Raw genomic sequence first — 22,436 nt, 5'->3', positions numbered from 1 at the left:
ATTCAAACGTTAGTAACAATCTGTTCATCTCCAAAGACAACTACATCTTCTAAAGATAGCTACAGCTTCCTCAGCAGTTTTGTGCCACATCTTTTAGCTTATTCCTCCCAATCTCTTTTATTTTTTTAACTTGGCGCCTTCTACTATTGGAAACTGCATGAATGTATATGAAGGTCTTCTTTATCAAAAAAAAAAATTCAATTTCCAATTTCTTGATATATATATATATATATATATATATATATATATATATATATATATATATATATATATATATATATATATATATATATATATATATATATATATATATATATATATATATATATATGTGTGTGTACGTTTTCACTTAACCAATTCATATAAATCTAATTTTTACTGTCTTTGGTACTTAGAAAACAAGTATAATCTTTACTGTGGAATTTTTTTCTGGAGACAGTAATCAAAATAAAACTTAAGGGAAAATTTCAGCCATGACCAATTGGAGTCCGCAGCGAAATCTTCAAAGAAACCAATAAAAAATATAACTCACAATAAAAAAAACTCCTTGAAAAAAAAAAAAAAATAAAAACCAAAAATAAAAAAATTATCACTTTACGATATTTCAGCCAAGACTTCCCTTTTGTGAGATGATTTAGCTAAGACTTCTAATTTTGGTTTTAGTTTGTTTTTATTGTGAAGCTTTTTGATCACGAGCTAGATTTGTATTGGTTTTCTTGTTTCAGTCTTTCCTCTATTTCACATACGACAACCGTTGATCATAGAGCTTACATATTCACTTGGTTTTTATTTTAATCACTGTCTAAACAAAATCGGCAGCGTATACGTATGAGTGGTAACTACTACTAGTATCGATAAAAATGACCGGCACCATCTAGCAGTTGGCGTTTGGTGGCATTTTTTTTGAAACTTCATATTTTTTTTTCAGAAACTAAGATGAGGCACTTATTATTACATTATTTTTGGCAATTAAACTAATCTCGCGTTTTTATTGTATTTAAAAATTTCAAATAAATGACAAACGCTAGATGATGTTGGTGTTCCGTTTGATACTGGCGCAAGTTTCCACTCTGATTAAGTTACGTATACTCTTCCCATAGTTCTGTCGGGCCCTGACACTCGGCCCGCGGAAGGCTTCTTTATATGTAATTTCCACTGTTGATTGTCTTCAAGCCGGAGATTAATGTTAACTTCTGCATGATGTCATCAATTTACAATATGTTCGATACATGAAATAATCAATAGTTCAACAATTTTCTCTGGAGCCTAATCGGAAAACTGAAATTCTAAAAAGCAGCAAGACCTACAAATCACAAAGATCCCAAAACTCTCTTGCTTAATAAACCAAAATAATAATAATAACAATAAAAGGCCACACTGGAAAAAACTCTTCGGCTTTTTTGTTATAGCAATCCTAGTAAAAAACAAACCAAGCTGCCAAACATGCAACCTGTTTTCTGATTATGACTGGGAAGTTTTGCTAAAGAACTACTAGCCAAATTTACAACAGCATCAGCTCTTCCTGAAAGAGTTTAATCTCTGATTTTGAATTTTGTCATGCTCCTGATGGTGCATTTGTAAAATATTTTACAGATTATCAAAATCAACCTTTATTTTTGCCCTTTTTGGACTTCTGGACAAATCTCTCAAGATATTGACTTTGTTTGGTAACCATTGTACATGTACAGAAATTATCGTTTTCCATCCTAGATTTGCTAACAGGCCTTATTTCGTTTATGTGGAAGCGCCTGGCTGTAGTACACTTTGTCTTGAGATTCGGTGACAGGCTTAGGCGATGTTGACTTCAATGACGATTTGGCACTCATGGCAAACAACCTCGAAGAACTTCAAGCAGCGCTGACAGTTATGAGTAAGAGAAAAAGCTAGCAAGGTTGGGCTCAACATTAGCTGAAGTAAAACAAAAATTATGTTCATCAATCCACAACTGTCTCAACAACCCACTCTTACAGTCAAAGTACAGTCAAAGTCAAAGTACAGTACAGTCAAAGAAATACTTACAGTACAGTCAAAGAAATATCTGAGATTAAGCCCTTCATATAAATTTTTTTTCAGTGAACAAAAGTTTTGCCCTATCGTTTTTATCCTTTTCATGAAAAAGTAACAACTAATTCTAAAACATTTAAGAATTAACAGTTCAGAGGCAAGGCCGTACCCAGAGGGGGGATAGGAGGGTTTGAACCCCCCCCCCCCCCCAAAAAAAATGTTTTTTCTGACTCGTAAAAACGTAACAAAAATGAAAATAAACAAATCTTGTATGCGTTTTTGAGTTTTTCTTTTGTTTAACACCCCCCCCTCCCGAAAATTTTTTTTTGAGTAAAACCCCTCCGAAAAAAAGTCTTGAAGGAATTCACGTACCTTGGCAGCATTCTGCCAGGGGTTGGATCAGTCGAGAGCGAAGTCAATACAAGAATCGCCAAGGCAACTTCCGTCCTAGGGAGACTTAATAATATTCGGCGCAACTCTCTCGTCAGCCGTCCTACAAAGATGCGGATATTTAATGCACATGTCGGCTCAGTCCTACTACATGGCACAGAAACTTCTCCAGCAACCATCAAGACTTTGAGGATGCTGGATATAATTCAAACCAAAGGACTCCGGCAGATAGAGAGACTTCGTTGATACAGCTTTATCAGCAAAACCAACCTCCTATCCTGTACGACGGGGGTTCCATTCTCCGTGCAAGTTGCGCAACCTACACTGAGGTGGTGCGGCAACCTTCTCCGAATACCACATAAAACCCCTTGTCGCATCGTACATTATCTTAACCCTGTGTTCACTGGATGGAAACAATCACGCAGTCACCTAAGAGTAAGATGGGTCCGATAGTCTAAACTCATTTTCTAAGTAAGGCAGGCAATAGACATGAAGATGCACCCGCGGCAGTTAAAGACCGGGTTTACTAAAGAAGGATAGTATCTGCTCTCTCAACGGTGGCGCCAAGTCAGCAGGAGAATTAAGTAAGTAAGTAAAGGAGTCTGGCTATAGCTCCCAGCCACTGACCCTCTTGCATTTATGTGAGGCCTTAATCTCTAATGGTGCTGTTTAGCTTCATCTCTATAGGTTATTTGTTACAGCATCGCAGATTTCTTACTCTTTTTTGGTGGCTTTCATCACTATAGTATTTACTTATTATTCTGCTAGTGACTATTTGTCTATCTTTGTTTTGGTAGCTTTCGTCTTTCCTATAACGTATTTGATCCATTATTTTTCTTTGTTCATCTCTATTTATCACTAGCCCTGGTCGGTCGAGAAGCTTTTTTTTTGTCCTTTCTTACTTGAGAATTTACTGTCTAAAAATCTGGACCACAAGACAAATTAGTAGCCATTCCTACGTGTGCTCGAGTACTGATCCTTTCAGCAGCAATTTTATTTCTTTTAATTTTCCTTTTCAGAATTTTTTTTTTCAATACAATCCCATCTCCTCTCTTCTCAGTGGCACGAATAATTCAAAACAAAAAAAAAAACTTTAAAGATTTACAAAACACTTGCACTTTCATTTACTTAAAAAAAGCAGCCAAAGAGTGTTCTTCACATTATTGTACTACTACCTCTAGATCACATTAAAATTCTCTCCCACAGAGAGGATGTCCTCCCACTACAGAAAGTCCCCGCTTACGGTGGCCAGTTTAAAACATCAAATAATAAACTTTCTTTAATTCCAATTCTACGAAGAGGCCACCATACACCTTTTTTTTCAATTCTCTCTTGAGAATTTACTGTGTGTTAAAAATCTAGATCACAAGACAATTTAGTAACCATTCATACATGTACTCGAGTACTGATCCTATCAGCAGCAGTTTTATTTCTTTTAAATCTCCTTTTCAGATTTTTTAGGATGCTATCTCTGTTTCTGCTCTAGTGTTGTTTTCTTGCAACAGATAAATCGGTTGCTTGTCCCTAAAAATTGAGTATTTTCTAAATTTTTCTTCCATTTAGCTTGCTCTCTTGACATCATTATGTTTATAAGTGTTTTTTGCTGATTATCAACTTTAACTACTGAGGCAACTTGACTTGTCATCCTTTTATACTAGCACATTAAGCGAAAAACACAATCTTTTATGTACACACATAAAAGATTCTCTACTAACACGAAGCACCGCTCCCCCTACACTCTTCAACACAGGGTTATCATAAACGTATTGAGTTAAGGCGAAATCAAAACCCACAAGTCTTTCGTATAGCTTTAAGACTTTGTCGATTGATAATGTGTGATATGTGTCTGTGTGATCTGTGATCTGTGTGCATGTCTTCTCTCTTTCTAATTGTTGGTTGGTCCTCCAAATATAGAAATGACCACACGAACATGGGATTTTATACATGCCATTAGCCAAAATAGGGTTGTTTTTTATCATTCCCGCAGTTGAAAAAGCTCTGTACTTTGTTTAAACCCTCAAATGTGGCATTGTGGTTTACTTATTTTAACATTCTTTTTGTGTGATGTGGTCACAAGAGTATGGTCTGGCATAAAGTAAAGCTATGAATTAGTTTACATAAAAAAGGGAGAAGATAAGTTCGCTAAAGACTAAAGGTGATAGGGCACAAGGGTGCCAAATTTTAGCTTTAAAAATTTTAGCTCGTAATGGCCGATTGATTGAAAATGGATTAATGTACTAATGGTAAATATTTCAATGAGTAACATCGAATGGAAACTACTCGATTTAAAGATGCTTTAGGGCGGAAGGTAGAGAAAATGTTTCTCAAATATATGTAGAAAAATGAAGAATTACTTGGGAAAGGCGTTATGTTGAATTTTTCTATGCCTCAGTCTTCAATATATTGACATAATACCACTCAAAGCTTGCAACTAAAGGTTTTTAAATATTTCAAAGTTAAATGCAGTTTTTTCTTTTTTTTTATTTAGCTTTTTGCCTTTTTTCTTCCTTTTTGTATAGCAATGAAATAAGAAAAATACCATTAGAATTATAGTATTTTACCTCAAATGTCTGGCTTTATTTACAATTTTCAGATAATACTTGAGCTAGGACAATCAAAAACAGTTTTCTTCTTATCAGCCCCCTTCCACCATCGATGAGGTGAGCATACCTCTGCAAGTGCCAACTACACATAAAATCTTACCAAATGACTCTTAGGAGTTCAATAACTTACTTCAGAAAAAATCAATGAAATCTATAACCTTTTGTTGAACTACTGATTATTTTATGGATACACATATATCTTTAAGTAGACCTATGAAGAGCCAAGCTCGACAAAGTAGGGCTTAAAAAGCACAGCGGCAGTCTATATTAACAATTGACAGACATATTTTTTGACTATTATATTGTAATCATGCACAATGCCATCTAGCCTCTTTATTTTTATTTAGGTTTCTCCCAAGAAGAAACCAACAAGTTTATTTTACCTATAAGATAGCCATGTGTTTATTATCTAGTCCTGTTTAATTCTGAAAGCTAACTCAGATCTGCTTTGATAGAATCATGAAGAGACCTACTACTATAAATTGTAAAGAGCTTCAGACCACACTACTCACAATATTGCCTCACACTACTGCTCCAAGTTAAGAGTCAGGCTCCCAATGTCCTTCATGGATAATAGGAGAACAATCAAGAAAAATTTCAAAACGATATACAATAAAAAAAAAAAATATATATATATACCGCTGGATATGATGAATGGCAATTCGTAGCTTTCTGTGCATTGCTTTCTCTCTCTACTAATTGAAGCTTTTCTAGCAGCTCTAACAAAGCAAAATTCTTCTTTAAAGACCATACAGCAGAAGGCCCTATAGAGATAAAGAATAATTATAAAACCTTGTTTGACTCGCATTAAAAACACAACAAACAGTAATGCATATAGTTAATAAATAGAATCCATTGGCTATAACTAAGGGATGATCATCTCTTCGAACTTAGACGAAATTTATTTTTGTTAGTTTATCATACTTTTGTCTTCCATCATTTATACTAATCTGTCTGCATAATTATGCAGGTCTTTCTGTATAATCTACATAACTATGACCTTTCTGCATTATAATTATCTTCCTCGCATAATTACAAGAATGGGATCTGAGGGTAGATCTAGAAGTTTAAAAAACGACTTCATGTGTAGTATTTTCTTTTTTTTAACAACTACACCAATGTCTTGTAATGTTTGAACTTTATTATACAGAAAAAAGCACATCAACTTAAAAAAACAGAAAAACTAAAAACCTTTAGTGATTTTGGAAAGACTGTTGATTAAGAAGCTTTAAGTAGGATGAATTGGAAAATTATTATTTACCAGCATACCAAACCCAGGATACAAAACCTATAAAGAGAAGTCCCCCCCCCAAGACTGGCCCAAAGAAAAAAAAATTATTTAAAAATCACCTTTTCTGACATTAAATATTTTGTAAAATATCATGTATATTATAACTGCACAAAGGGCGGAAATAGAGATTAAATGATAAAAAAGTAAAAAAAATCAACTCCAAGAAAAATTAGGGAATAAAAAATTAAAAGACAATTTTTTGTATGGAAATAAAGAGCGACGTCGAAATTTAAAATGAACAAAATAATTAATTAGCAACTTATGCAGAATAAATTTACAAAACTAGCTCATATAAACTGAATAATGATATTCCTCTATATTTATAGAATTCTGAAAGACAAGTGCTTTACTTAGAAAGAGGATGTAATCTTAAGAGTACAAACATCCTCAACTAGAAAGGAAAACCTAATTTAAATGGTTCTCAACAGTCTTTCACTGACCACTTTTAATATACAATCTACCCAAAGCAAGCTAAGTTTTCAGTAAGTGCTAATTTTTCACTATTGTACAAATACAGGAAAAAACAGTGATTGAGCTAATTTTGCAGATATATGTTGCATAAAGTTTGAAGCGACATTTTTTGTTACATTTAAACATCATTCTTTAAAGCCAACAGAAGAACACGGTTTTTAAAGATTAATTTTAATCTGTTTTTTTTAAGTCTGTTTAAATTTAAGTCTGTTTTTAGTTTTTCAAATTTCAAAAGAAGATCTCTATGAAAAGATCTGTCTTTAATTTGGACGACGAATCTAAAAATGACAACACGAGACTTTCCCACAAGATAGACGTAACTTTGTCACATAGATAGGAGTTCCAGGGTATTTATCATCACGATCTTTAAGAAATTGCTGATACAAATATTAAGTTTTATGAAATAAGGACAAACTATAGGAAAAACCATTAAAGAAGCTAGAGATATTGGTGAAGAATTGATTCACATATCCATTTCATTTAATAGTTTTTGGTTGATTAGGTATCTCAGAATTTTAAACACTGCCATTGTGGCATATTTGTCAAAAACTGTTTATTTGTGGCGGAAAACAGTACATTATTATGGCATGGTCTCTTAAGCAACTGAAGAAAGGCACTAGGAACACTAATTTTCATTGCAATCAGCAAGCTCATGATTTTCGACAAGTTAGGGATCTCCCATGAGAAAAGAAAAAGAGGAGAGATAACAGTTATGCTCCCATGCTAAAATATGGTTTTGCTCAATTTCATGATGGTGAAGAGTAAATTTCTGCTCAATGGTCACAGACCCTGAAAAATAGATGGGATCTTAGGATCAGCATTCCCTGCCTTTTGACTCTCTTTGGGGAAAATCGTTTGTTTTTAACATAACATTGAGCATAAATGGCAGGGGCCTGCCACCCCTCTTGGCCTCCTTCTCATTATACTAAAATTCATCTTTTTATCACAATGGTTTGAGAATGGGGCCTATTTTGGTTTATTTGCTTTAAATAATAAAATATGATTACACTGAATACAAGGGATTCTGTTATTACTTTCTATACTTAGGTTCAACTTTTAATTACAATTATTTAAAAATGATGCATTCTGTTAAAAAAAAACTTTCCCAAAATAAGATGGAAACTTTCACCACTGTTCAACCACCATACTACAGGCTAAGCATAACTAGATTTAAAAAAATAAATAAAAGGAGATAGGTTTGAAAATTTGGATAGGAAAATTTATCTTTCGAGGCAGAACCCCCCCCCCACACATACACAAACATCAAAAGATCCAATAGCCTCTCTCCTAATAGCTGATTCTTGACTATACAGCCTTATACAACCATTCATACTACTGAATAAACAATCCCAAACAGCCATTCATTTAGAAGGGACAGCATATATATTTAGGAACAAAAGTACCACCAATCTGCAATGAGGCCTCTAAAACTGTAAGGATATTAAATTTCAGTATTGTCAGAAGGATTCACTATCTCATGACTTTCAGTCAATACCATTTTGCCTCTGTTCAGGGGCAAAACTGTAGAAATTGGTGCTGTGCTGTGGCACAACTAGTTTTACACTGATTTGACAATTTGAGCAACTGAAATTGATTTTATGCAAAAACTCTTGGGGAAGAACAAGAAGAAAGACAAACATACATCCTAACCATTACTTTCAGGAAAAAATTATTTGAAAAACAATTTTGTCAAATTTTTGAAACAACTAATTATTACTAAATAAAAAGCCAATAGAGCTTTAGGTTTCCATTCAAATGAGTGTTTTCCCAGAATTCTAGAGCTACTGATTTGATGCAAAAACTCTTGGGGAAGAAGAAACAAACAGACAAAAACACATCCTGAGCATTCTTTTCTGGAAATAAAAATGAAATTTTGTGCTTTTGCAGATAGGAGCTTTCAACTCTGTTGAATGGTTTTCAGATGTTAACTTTCATTGCGTGATTTTTATCAAAATTGTACCTTGTTTTGGGATGTGTTTCCCCTTTTTCTTAAATTATGTGAACGTTTTGGTCCTAATTATTACATTTAAAGTAATTGAAACTTCCTTACAGTAATTTGGAGCCAGCAAAAGAAGTATATTGTTTTTTATCCATAAATTATAATCATAATTCTGCTTTTTAGGTTTTGTTTGCACTGTTTCTATTTCCTTTCATTAACATAAACTTTTTGACATGTAATTTTGCCATTCAATATATTTACAGCAAAAATACCAGGCTACAAATATCAAAACTTAAAACTGAAAAGGAAATATTTGGAATTTAGTAGAAAAGAACCGGCAGATGTTAAACAATGTATTAAATGACCAAACTTTCATTTTATTTTCTTTGATTTAGGATCCCTGGTAACACAATTACTGCAAAGCTGAAGTCTAGTTATACAATTTTTTTTTATTTTATCTTCCTTTTATTTTACCTTATTTCACTTCCTATGTAATTCTTGTTTATGGTTTCCATAACTTTGAAAAATTGTGCATATTTATTAACAGTAACCAGGATTTATTTTTTCTTTTTCCTTACACACCTTAAAAAATTGGGTAGCAATACATAACTTTTTGTTCAGATCACCTTTTTTTCCTTACCCAAGTTTCTGCTCATTTTCGGGTTTAATGTTATTATTTACTTTCATAATAATAGCACAGACCAGAAATATTCCCAGAAATCATAAGAGAGTAGATATCAATTTCACATTTTTGATGTGTTTTTTAAAGTTTCTTATTTTTTTTTTTTTAATGGTTCACCTTTTGATTATTCCTTCATTGTTTGATAAAAATGTAAGATTTATTACCTTTTTTAATGAAATTTAACAACAAAGAAAAAAATAACAATAATACAAGTGTGACCAAGGTCAACTTCACAGGATAAATACAAAATTGATACAATAAAAAAAGAAACTTTACAGGATGAATAGCCTACAACAATTGAAACAATAACAACAGTCTTACCAAGAATTGTTTCCTGTCTATCAAATGGACAAAGAAGAGTAATATCTTGTGTTGGCAGCTTCATTAGACATGAATGACAAACAGTGTGTCCACATTGAAGCAGCCTTGGAACATGGTCCCCTTGCTGTGCAAATGCCTCAGCACAGAGTTTGCACTCTAAAATCTAGAAAATAGACAGTAAGCTATGTGACAACATAACTTAATTGATGTTTCATAAAGGTTTCCAAAAGCAAACAGGCTTCACACTACGAATGTAATCAGAGGCAGCACTATTAGACTGCCTATAGTAAAGAGCCACAAGGCTTCAATGTTTTATAATTTCTTTATTATATTTTTTTTCCAGAAACAATTCACATGGAAGAGGTGATTGTATCAAATTTGGAGGAGGCTCACTTGATAGGACATTGGAAGTTGTACTGCCTTTTTTACGAGTCGAAAATGATTGAAAGGCAAGTAGACCTTCCCCATCATGCCCCCTTTTCCCAAAAATTTGTTTAAAATTTAAAATACCTATTTTGCTCAAAATAGTACAAAGGTCATATAACTATGCTTCCAGGGTGTACAAAAATGCTCACCCTATAGCCTGGGGGCAAGGGTTGTAAGTTATGCAAGTTGATCATTGTTAACATATAAGGTTTTTATGGAAGGGATGGTTATAGAAACTTCAGAGGAGGCTCATTTGATTTGAAACCAGGAATTCTAGTTCCCTTTTTAAGAGTCAAAATTGATCAGTGGGCAACTACCATCCATGCCCTTTTTCACCAAATGCTTCCAATCGAGATTTTAAGATAGTCATTTTGTTCAGAATGATCCAAAGGTCAAATTACTATGCTTCCAGGCTTGATTCACCCCTCTTCAAGGGCAAGGGCTGTAAGTTAAGCAAATTGCTTTTTGTTAACGTATGAGGTTTTCATGGGAAGGGATGGTTATGTAAACTTTAGAGGGGACTCATTTGATTGGAAATCAGAAGTTTTAGTGCCCTTTTTAAGAGTCAAAAGTGATCTTAGAGAGCAACCAGAACCTTACCCATGCTCTTTTTTCCCAAATAGCATCTAATCAAAATTTTGAGGGAGCAATTTTGTCCAAAATAATCTAAAGGGAAAATAACTAAGCATCTAGGGTTGCCCTCCCCTAGCCTGGGTTGTAATTTGCTATGGGACAGGGGGACAACTGCCCCTCAAACACCAGTTTGCCCCACAACTGAAATTTAGTTTCTTCAAAGATCTTGTCAAAACTAAGATAAGCCTGCATAATTCAAGTATCAACAGAAATGGATCAGTTTTCTTTAGTTTATATTTACCTTTATAGCACTATAAAGCGCCTTTATAGCACTAAATAGTACCTTTATGATACCAAACAGCTCATTTTTTACTTCTTACAGTTTTCACCTGATTTGGGAAAATTGGCTCAAACTTTACCCCCCCCCCCCAGGATTTTGACAACATTACATCACTGCCCATAGCCATTGGGGCAAGGGCTGTAAGCTTTGCAAGTTGTCTATTGTTAACATATAAGGTATTTATAGAAGTGGTGGTAACGTAAACTTCAGAGGAGGCTCAGAAGAATGTATTTTTTTGTGTGGGTTTGCTTGATTACCCCTTCTTTATATCATATGTTGGCAGTTGGAGGGGTCGTCATTATGTTAATTTTTTTGTCAATAATAGATATTAAAAATACACAAATAAAATCTCTTTGACACTTTCCAGATAAGGATGGCAGCCTCTGAATTACAACATTAACATCTTTAAAGGACAGTAAAATCCATTCATCCAGAATTTGACTAGATGCAGCCTAACACCAACATCCTAAGTCGTCTAGTGTTTTGGCTATTGATGCCCTGTAATGTAAATTTATACATATTAATGTAATTTAACTAGAAAAAGAGTAAATACATCCCTTGATGCTTATTTTTATGCTCTTTCGAAATTCAGAAAACACTTTAGGGCAAATTCAATTTTGAGGCCTTAAAGGGGCTTAAAACCCCCCATAGAAACCAAATTATTAAAAATGTGTTTCTAAAAATCTGTCCAGTGGGAAAAAATCTGTCCCGTGAGAGATAAAGCATTGAAAGCATCAAACAATGTTTTCACTTTCATCCTAGCTAAATCATATGGCCAACTGCAAATTTACCATGAAATTTACCTACCCTCACCCCCTAATTAGCAAACATACACCCTGAATTGTCAATGGCAAAGTTTCAAATTGCAAAATCCAGCACTATTTTTGCTGATGGCATTTGAAAAACTTGAAACAGTAGGAAATTTTCAGTCTTCATTCAGTCTTTGGAGAGTTAATATCTTAAATAAAAAGTACATTTTACCTGTTTACTTATGATAAACTACATTTCACGGATAACCTGTTTGCCTGTGATAAATCTGGACACGGAGCCAATTGATTTTTGCGTGGAATGAAAGAAATATGTTACGCTAATATCTGATTACACAAGTAACGAATGACCTTGAAAAAACTGTACCTGTATTTTGAAGATTGTGGTTAATCAATCATTCCGTTAATATAGTTAATGAAGTGGGTTAGTAGTGGCTAGTGAAATTAACGAATAAATAATAACAAAATGTCACAGTAAATATGAAAATATAAAGAACTTTTGAACCGTGTGGCATATATTGATTGAAGATTGCCTTTTTTTGGAAAATTTATTTTTCCGTAATTGTCGATTAGAATGGGGAGAAAAAGAAATGATAAGAAAGTAAAAACTGATGGTGGTAATGAGAGTGGTGATAAATCAAATGAAAGACCAACGTCAACCCCAAAATCTCTAACAGGGAAGAAAAGGCCTTTGCCAGAAGATTCTATTCTGGATTCGAGTGGCGAATGCTTACGACAGGAATGTGAGAAAACAAATGCAGAAAATATCGTAAGAATTTTGGAGCTGTTGGAAACTTTACAATCAGACGTAAAAGAAATTAGAGAGTCCCTTCATAGCGTGAAGACTGATGTGCAAAATATACAAAAAACTGTTCGTGAATTGGGAGAAAGATGCACGCGTGTGGAAGGTGATGCAAGAGAAACTAATAATCGGGTAGATAGTTTGAAGTCTAAGATGGAAAATCAGGATAAACTCGTGAATGATTTATTTACACAAGTTAAATCACTAAAAAATCAGTCTCTTGTGTTGCAGTATACGGAAAGAAAAAACAACATATTGTTTTGGAATGTGAGGACTGGTTCATTGTCAGATGCAAAAAATACCCTTAAAAGAGTGCTGAATGAGGGATTATAAATGGAAGTGAAGGATATTCCTCCATTTTCAGTGGTACATGAAGCGAGTAACTTTATCAAAATCAAAGTTACTGATTATAAGGACTGATACAGCATAATGAAAAATTCAAAGAAATTAAGAGGAAAGGACTTGCAGTTTGGAAAACCAGTTTTTATTAGTGATGATGTTAGTAGAGAGGTGCGCCAAATTAGAAAGGAATTGGTGGTGAAAAGAAAATACTTGATGGAGAGAGGTGTTGAGTGCTGGATACCACCCGTGATACTGCTGGTTCTTTCTATTAAATCTGCAGGCAATGTTGAAAAGGTTGAATGGTTCAAAGCGTTAAAAATGGAAATAGTGGTTTTGAGCTAGTTATTTATAGTGTTTGGAAAATTATTTTTTTTTTTTTTTTTAGAGAATATATGAAAAGTTATTAATTATGAAGGTTATTAAATTTTGGTTTGCTTATAAATGAAGTTGTGAGCCATTATTAAGCCCACTGAATTTTATTTTGGGAGTTGATATGCATATACATATCCACCGGGTTGTTTATTTGTTTTGTTTAATTTTTGTCTCTTATGTCCGCTTTGATGGATTATATTTTGTTATTTTTTTTTTGTATTTATCTAGGTCTAGATGTAGGTTTAGTAGATAATGATTTTTTTTGCCACCGCAACCCTCTACTGTCACATACATTAACTTTTATTGATGATGGTTAGAGATATTGTTTTACCTCCTGGGATCAGCAATGTCCTGCAACTTCAAAGTCGAAGGGTTGATTTTTCCAGCCAGTTTAATGAAAGAATAAATATAAATTTAGATATTAATGCTACTGAGATTTTCACAAATGAACCATCAAGGTATATTTTTAAAGAGGAAGTACTACCCTTGTATTGTGATAGGGGCCATTTTGGCCTTAACATTTTTCATTTGAATTGTCAGGGATTGAATTCTGCACATAATTTTTATCGGAATTAATAAATACTAATGTTTTTCAGGTGATCGCTTTAACTGAAACGTGGTTAAATGATAATAACTCGCAATTACTACATATCCCTGGTTATAATTTATATGTAAGGAATCGCGAGTATTACCAACATGGAGGCCTAGCAGCTTACATTCAGGCTGATTATAAGGTTTCAATAAGAGAAGATCTTACAATATATAGAAAGATAGTTTGCGAGTGTTTTGTTTTACATATAACTAGAGAGAATTTGAATTTTTGTATTGTTGTAGTATACAGACCTCCACAGAGCCTGCTCCAAGACTTTATGGACCTATTTGTAGAACAATTAATGAAACTTCCAATTAACTCTATGCTGTTTTATTATGGGGGACTTTAATATTGACCTTATAGACCAGTCATCTGCTAGTACTGAATTTATTAATAGAAGTTTATCTAATGGGTTTCATCCTTGTATAAATATCCCTACAAGAATTACGGGAACATCAGCTAAGCTTCTGGATAACATCCTTTCTAATGTACCCTTGAGTCTTCCCAGGGTCCTTATCAATGATGTATCTGACCACTTTGGAGTTTCAGCTAGCTTTAGAACTGTCATGAAGGTGGTTAAAGGCAAAAAATCAAGGATTCCAGTGATCTGTAAAAGTGCAATGGTAAAACTTAAAAATGATATAGAAAAGGTGGATTGGTATGATGTTCTAGGTGATGTTCAGGACGCTAATTCAAAGTTTGTTTTATTTTATGAAAAGTTGCAGAGTTTGATAAGTCAAGTAGTCATATTGAAACCGTTTAATAGAAAGCACTCAAGTAAAAAACCTTGGATTAGTCCTGTGATTTTGAAGCAAATAAATGTAAGAGATAAAATGTTTCGGAAGCAAATAACTATGCTTCCAGGCTTGATTCACCCCTCTTCAAGGGCAAGGGCTATAAGTTAAGCAAATTGCTTGGTGTTAACATATAAGGTTTTCATGGGAAGGGATGGTTATGTAAACTTTAGAGGGGACTCATTTGATTGGAAATCAGAAGTTTTAGTGCCCTTTTTAAGAGTCAAAAGTGATCTTAGAGAGCAACCAGAACCTTACCCATGCTCTTTTTCCCCAAATAGCATCTAATCAAAATTTTGAGGGAGCAATTTTGTCCAAAATGGAAAATAACTAATAGGAAAATAACTAAAGGGAAAATAACTAAGCATCTAGGGTTGCCCTCCCTTAGCCTGGGGTGTAATTTGCTATGAGGCAGGGGACAACTGCCCCTCAAACACCAGTTTGCCCCCACAACTGAAATTTAGTTTCTTCAAAAATCTTGTCAAAACTAAGACAAGCCTGCATAATTCAAGTATCAACAGAAATGGATCAGTTTTCTTTAGTTTATATTTACCTTTATAGTACTATAAAGCGCCTTTATAACACTAAATAGTACCTTTATGACACCAAACAGCTCATTTTTTACTTCTTACAGTTTTCACCTGATTTGGGAAAATTGGCTCAAACTTTACCTGCCCCCCCCCCCCAGGATTTTGACAACATTACATCACTGCCCATAGCCATTGGGGCAAGGGCTGTAAGCTATGCAAGTGGTTTATTGTTAACATATAAGGTATTTATAGAAGTGGTGGTAACATAAACTTCAGAGGAGGCTCAGAAGAATGTATTTTTTTGTGTGGGTTTGCTTGATTACCCCTCCTTTATATCATATGTTGGCAGTTGGAGGGGTTGTCATTATGTTAATTTTTTTGTCAATAATAGATATTAAAAATACACAAATAAAATCTCTTTGACACTTTCCAGATAAGGATGGCAGCCGCTGCATTACAACATTAACATCTTTAAAGGACAGTAAAATCCATTCATCCAGAATTTGATTAGATGCAGCCTAACACCAACATCCTAAGTGGTCTAGTGTTTTGGCTATTGATGCCCTGTAATGTAAATTCATACATATTAATGTAATTCAACTAGAAAAAGAGTAAATACATCCCTTGATGCTTATTTTTATGCTCTTTCGAAATTCAGAAAACACTTTAGGGCAAATTCCATTTTGAGGCCTTAAAGGGGCTTAAAACCCCCATAGAAACCAAAATATTAAAAATGTGTTCCTAAAAATCTGTCCAGGGGGAAAAAATTGTTAATTTTAGTTGATTTAGGGAAAGTAATTATTATTTTCATTAACCTAGCCTTAATAGTAAAATAATTTTTGAAAAACAAATTTGCAGAAACTTTTAAAAAGAGCCTAAAACCCCTATACACATTATGGTTACACAATAAAGGGTAAATTTCTAGTGGGGTATATAGTTTAGACAAGATGAAAGTGAAAATGTCATTTGATGCCTTTTCTTTTATGCTCTTTCATAATTCAAGAATTGCTTCTGGGGCTAGTTGCATCTTGAGCCCTTAAAGGGGCCAAAAAGGTATTTTATATGAATAATGAAAAAGCATTGAAAGCATCAAACAATGTTTTCACTTTCAACCTAGCTAAATCATATGGCCAACTGCAAATTTACCATGAAATTTACCCACCCTCACCCCCCTAATTAGCAAACATACACCCTGAATTGGAATATAACCTGAATTGTCAATGGCAAAGTTTCAAATTGCAAAATCCAGCACTATTTTTGCTGATGGCATTTGAAAAACTTGAAACAGTAGGAAAATGGTTTATATTTGAGTTGGCTAATAAATGAGGTTTGAATTGCTATAAATAAGTATTTTTGGAATATGTTACTCTTGAACAACTTATTTTTAAACTAGGGTGGTGATATGCTTTTAACCACTTTTCAATAACTTGACTAGTATTGACACTTCTTTATGTGGTTACAAAAATGAAATACTGTTGGGGCCCTTTAGGGGCTCAAGATGCAACTAACCCCAGAACCAATTCTTGAATTATGAAAGAGCACAAAAAAAGGCCTCAAATGATGTTTTCACTTTCATCTTAGCTAAACTATATAGCCAACACTCTTGAGTGCTTTAACATCCATTTTATAAGGGGGAGATGCTAGAGTCATTCCAAATTATAGGTGTATATGTACAATAGCTTTCTACAGCTTCTTGACCACACATGGCTTCATGGTGGTAAATGTTTGTTTTATGAGCCTTAGGGCTTGGTTTGCTTTTGTAACTTGAGCTTGTGTGTGGCTGTGGAACTTAAACTTGGCAACAACAATAACCCCTGGTTCTTCTCCTCAATTACAGCTTCACATAGCTCATCTCCAATAAGGTAAGGTTGTCTAGGATTGTTGTGTCCAAGATGCAGGACTTTTCATTGAACTACAAACCCTACTCAGAAGACCATCTAGATAGTTGATCTAAGTCTTCCTGCATTGTTGAGTGATTGGGGCTAACTTGAGCCTGTCCTAAGAGCTTGCAATTGTCAGCATATAGACTAGCGTCATTGGGTTGTTCAGGGTAGTCGTATAGTCATTAACATATATGCTGATCAATGCGGGCCCAAAGATTGGGCCCTGTGGGACTCCAGTAGGCCTAATGACAGGAATGTCATCTGAATAAACTGTTTTACTGGTGGCATCATAAAATATTACCCTCTGAGTTCTTCCAGTAAGAAAGGCTTGAATCCAGACAACTATGCTATATCATCACGTCCCCTGTATGCTTCCATTTTCAGTAGAAGAAGTTGATGCTGTAGCCTATAAGAAAGTCTTGGATGAATAATTAAGCAAACGTTACTAGGATAATCTAGAGAAATTAGCCTTGGCATGGATTAAGCTAGCCTGTAACAACTCCAGAAATTACTTACGCTTCCTTTGGATGTAATTTTTTGGCTTTCTTTTCCTGTGGACATAATAAACTTTAACAACACTTTAGAGCAGTGTTGCGAGATCGTGAACAAAAAAGTAAGCCGCAGCCTTTCGAAAACAAGCCAAAAATAAGCCAGACAATTTTTTGCCCAAAATCTAACTACTTTTAAAGGTGTCCAAGTTTTGACGGCCGTTTTATAGAAATACTCACCACTATTCAGGTTCTTTGATCATACTGGCGTTATCCACCTTTCAATTCGTTCCCTGGCTTGAGGAAGTTCAGTTCCAGTGTAGAGATTATTTTGAGGCTGCATTTCGTAGAATTGCAACAAACCGCTACCCCATGTGGAACTCTAGAGACTTTACAGAAACTCCCGCGCGCTATCTTCAGAAAATGTTCGACCGTGCTTACTTTCCTGTCCAACAGTTTGGGGAAAATTATTGACGAGGACGCCCACCGGCTCGATTTCTCTTGTGTTAGTTCGAGCACTGTCCGTGTGTGCGCCACAATTTCTGTATCCCATAATTTGACTGAGTCGGACCTCCGATTACTATAATGATACTCTGTGACCCAAGGTGTTTTAATGTCAACATTTCGATTCAGTCAGAGGTTCTTTTTGGTGCAATAGAGTTATTGCCAGAACTAATTCTTAAAATTGTGTCCCAGCCCTTATGAATTGGTTGGACATAATGATGCATTACTTAATAACGACCGTAATCCGCAGACAAAAACAAAAAAGATCATTAGATCATTGGTTTATTACCACATAGATGCACAAACAAAATCAGATCATTGGGATATTATCACATATAGATTCATAAAATTTTGGAAATCCCTTTGTGTAAAGTCAAAGCTTTGGAATAAAATCCTTTTCCCAACAATAAATGCGATGCTAAAACACCCTTAAAGGGCTACGAAAGACACACAAGGAACACAATCGTACTTTTTCTTTATGACAAGTCCATTCCAGGGTCATAATTGGCTATCACGAACCACAATACGTCCCTGGAACCAAGAACAAATAAGACTGAGTAGAACCTCCGTCTTTGGTCCATGCACCGACTACTGAATAACCCGTAAAATCTGAGCGGAGGTGGAGCCAGTTTGAAAACTGGCTGAGCACTGAGTTGACGGCCGTCTACTTTCCTTTATCGCCGCCGCGCATTTGTGAGGAAAAGACCATAGCAGGCCTCCAAGCGTGTATGATTAGTGTAATCAAACACTTTCACTTGTTCTCACTCAATTTTTCTTCTCTGGGGCTGTACTGCGATGAGCTAGTTGTAGAGGTAACGAAATGTATTGTTCCACACCAGCTCCACATCCACTCAAATTCGCCAGGTATCAACCGTATTTTATTCGACTCCGCATGGTTGTAGTATCGAGATAGGGAGACGAAGGCTCTTAGTCTTCATTTGTTCTTGCTAGGACGAATCTCCAGTATCCTGTTTGATGAGCCACATTTTAACGAAGTCCGAACATTCCACCACTTTAAACATGGATGGGAAGTATCGTAGGCCAGATTGGGAATGACACGCGTTATAAATTTCGATACTTTTACGTAAGACAAACTAAGAATTGAATTTTGTTGCTGTGCTGCGAGAGCCAACTCACTCATCGATTTCTGAACTTTACAACTTATCATAATTATATTGACCTTCAGCGCAAGATGGCTGTCCGAACTCTGGCTGCCAGTCGTTGAGTGAGTGCGTACCTTATGACGGGAAAACTAAAAAAAAGTGGCAGTTTGGAAAAAAATGCTCCAGGGTGGAATTTTCGGTGATTAAGAATATCCGTCTTTCATAGACGGATAAGAATATCCTTCTCACCGATTCACCATTAGGCCCAGGAAATAAGTCTTTGATGATAGTAGAAAGATGGTCGATTGTTCTCACCGACGAGTGACAGGCTACATGAGCAGCCAACACCAGCTCCGCTTTCCGCGAAGCCAAGTTCGTCGACGTGACTCCTAGAAAATTAGCATTAATTATTCGTGATTATTTCGGCTATGTTTCATAACTTTACTCTGAAAGGGGATGTGGTTGGGGGGGGGGGGGCAAAAATTCCGTCTGGGTTTTACCCATGAAGGAAAAGTCAGAGGGGGATAAAATGTTGCATGTTTATTGGTTAGGACATGGCCTACAAAACGCAGCCCTCCCCACCTCTCTGGGACCGATGATCGCTTAACACTGTTGTGGTATGCCTCTTTGGAGAAGCACAAGTGTGCTTCCTTGGTTGATTTCAATGACTGGTCCCCGAACTCCAATTGGGTCCCCCATACGCAAAATAACGGGCCACTGGCTATTAATCGTTATCAAATTCTGTTGAGATCTAAATGGTAGATATTCTTGGTTGAATGACGTATTTGAGGGCCTCTCTAAAATACACACAGAACTCAAGGTGGGGTTAAGACTTCCCAACAAAACACACACTGGACATTGGGCCTTATTGCTACGAAGTTTTGGAGTAGTGCTACAAAGACCACTCTTTCTGGTAGGTGTCTTGATGACAAGAACGTAGGGACCCCCTCATTGTTAAGCCATGCTAAAAAGAAAAGTACTCACCGCATTCTGTGACTGGTTTCTGTATTTTCAGATTTGCTGCCTTCTTCTCATGCTTCTTTGATTTCATGTGCTGCTCCAGATCATGTTTGTGAGCCCTAAGCTATGTACCATTGCAGATTTTACACGATGCTTTTGTGTCATCACCTTGAACACGCTGAAGCCAGCCTTGGAATTTTGTATCTTTCTCCCACACAGACTGATATAGTCTTTCATAACTCTTTTTCACAAATTTTGTCATACTGGCTCTTGGTATAACATTTCTTCCTTCTTCAGGTTCCTTGCTGCTTCATTTATTTTGGCTTTTGGACACCATTTCTCCTGTTTGACTTTCAACACAATTCTGATTTTTGTTTCAGTCTTTTTGTTAGGGTTCTGCATATTACTAGTAATTTTGGACGGGGCAGGCTTAGCTACGTTAGTAGACCCTGAGGTAGCAATCTGGTTGGCTGAGGTAACAATCTGCTTGGCAGTAGATGCTTGAGGTAAACGAAGTTTAGAAAGAGAGGTTTGAACCACCCTTTCTGGGACTAGGACAGGCTTAAGTACTTTAGTAGAGACTGAGGTAACAATCTGCTTGGTAGTAGATGCTTGAGGTACGCCAAGTTTAAAAAGAGAGGTTTTAACTACCCTTTCTGGGACTAGTTTTGGTGTCGGACTGCCAGTATCTGAGTGACTGTTCACCACTTTGGAGGTAGAGCCCGCTACGTCTGGTTCCACCAGTTCTTGGACTAATTTTGATTCTTTTAACAGCTCTGCCACTGTCTTAGACTTTGGTAGAACAGCTCGTTTTCGCCTGTAGTGGCTGGTGGCACTGCTATCACTGTCCATGCTGTCAGTCTCAGAGTCACTGTCATCTGACTCATCAGGTTTAACCCAATCTTGGGCTAAAGAATCATTACACAAATTTGCCACTATTTTAACTTTTGATGGAACAACTCGTCTGTATTTGGTGATGGCACTGCTATCTCTCGTCCCTATACTAATTTCAGGTGCTGATTTGTCTATTAAAGCTCGTTTTGGCTCGGATTCACCACCATCAACACCATCTGTTCCAGCACTGTCCGGTTCAGTTGAGTTGGAAGGCCTAGTAACAGTGAAAAAGTTTGAAATTTTTTTTCTGCCCGTTTCCATCATATCCAGTTGAACGTTTCATTTTTATTTTCACTCGGGGTGAATGACATTCAATCTGAAAAGAGTATGGAAAAATAAACTGAATCTGTAAGTTCATCTTGGATTAAAAATTGACAATAATGTCCAGGCTAAGCTTGTACTTGTAACAATATTTGAATAATATATCCTGCCTATTCTGATGACTTCTAAGTACTAAAAGATAATTTTTTAAACATCTTGCAACATAGCTGGGTTATAGATTTAAATTGCAATACTGACTTAAAGAAGTTTAATTTTTGATCTCAGAAGTTTAATTTCAGAAAAAACTCAGCCCGGGTCAAATATAATATAATAATATATATTGAAAACCCATCGTATACAATAAATGTACAATGAAAAGAGTATACAAAAATACGAAAAGAGGAAACAAAATGAAAATAATAACAACAGAAGCAACAACTCCTTATATAGTATAAAAAATATTACAAAAAATGGAAACTGAAAGATAACATGCTCAAAGATTACAGCATAAACAATAACTTCTTCGAAGACAGCACCAAAGACAGCAACTTTTGAAAGAAGAAAAAAAAAGAAAAAAAAAAATGGAAAACAAAACAGAAAATTAAACAAGCCAAACTTAAACTTTGTGCGAGCAAAATCTCAGCCAAAAGCTCTCACAAAACCAAGAGACGAGGAATTTCTGAGATGAGCTTAGCCAAAAGTTTGCACAAACACAAATGAAATTAAAATTGTGAAAAAGGGTGACCTGAGCTCAGAAAAATCGAGCACTGGAAAACGGCCTCAATGTTGAGTTTTCTCATATACTTCCACAAAATAAAGGTTGTAAAATGGCTATATTGACAGTTCTAGAAAAATCTTTCAGTACTGAGATATCAAGAACTATTAAACAGGGGCCTCTCAACAGATAAAGGGATACAAACAAATAGCATTTGGCAGAGCAGAATCTCAACTTTCTATTCATTCCCAACAACTATGTTTATACAAGGTTTAAGTACTGATGTCAGTCAGAGAAATTAAAGCAAAAATTAAATATGGGCAGTGGCAATTACAAAGGATCAGGCTCCTGCATTCATACATCTCTTTCTGATATTTTCATTAGTATTA

General features: G+C 35.3%; 1 protein-coding gene across 2 annotated transcripts in view; it reads right to left on the bottom strand.

Annotated features, from left to right (window-relative positions):
- The window catches only part of LOC148953828 (E3 ubiquitin-protein ligase TRIM23-like), a 49,965-nt gene extending 32,275 nt beyond the window's left edge, over window positions 1–17,690 (bottom strand). The window contains exons 1-3 of one of the 2 annotated variants that reach the window (XM_089085662.1): window positions 17,639–17,690; window positions 9,702–9,864; window positions 5,637–5,761 (exon numbers count right to left, since the gene is read on the bottom strand). In XM_089085662.1, the coding sequence (XP_088941788.1) occupies window positions 5,637–5,761; window positions 9,702–9,864; window positions 17,639–17,683 (333 nt within the window). In that variant the 5' untranslated portion in view covers window positions 17,684–17,690. Of the gene's footprint in view, window positions 1–5,636; window positions 5,762–9,701; window positions 9,865–17,423; window positions 17,529–17,638 lie in introns of those variants that run through there. The other variant, XM_089085663.1, reaches the window with a different exon arrangement.
- Window positions 17,691–22,436: the final 4,746 nt, after the last annotated feature.

Source organism: Artemia sp. Qi Xiang Cuo, chromosome 3, assembly GCF_049724085.1.
Source record: "Artemia sp. Qi Xiang Cuo chromosome 3, ASM4972408v1, whole genome shotgun sequence".
NCBI lineage: Eukaryota > Metazoa > Arthropoda > Branchiopoda > Anostraca > Artemiidae > Artemia > Artemia sp. Qi Xiang Cuo.
The sequence above is the reverse complement of the archived record's forward strand: the minus strand, read 5'-3'. Positions and strand labels throughout refer to the sequence as shown.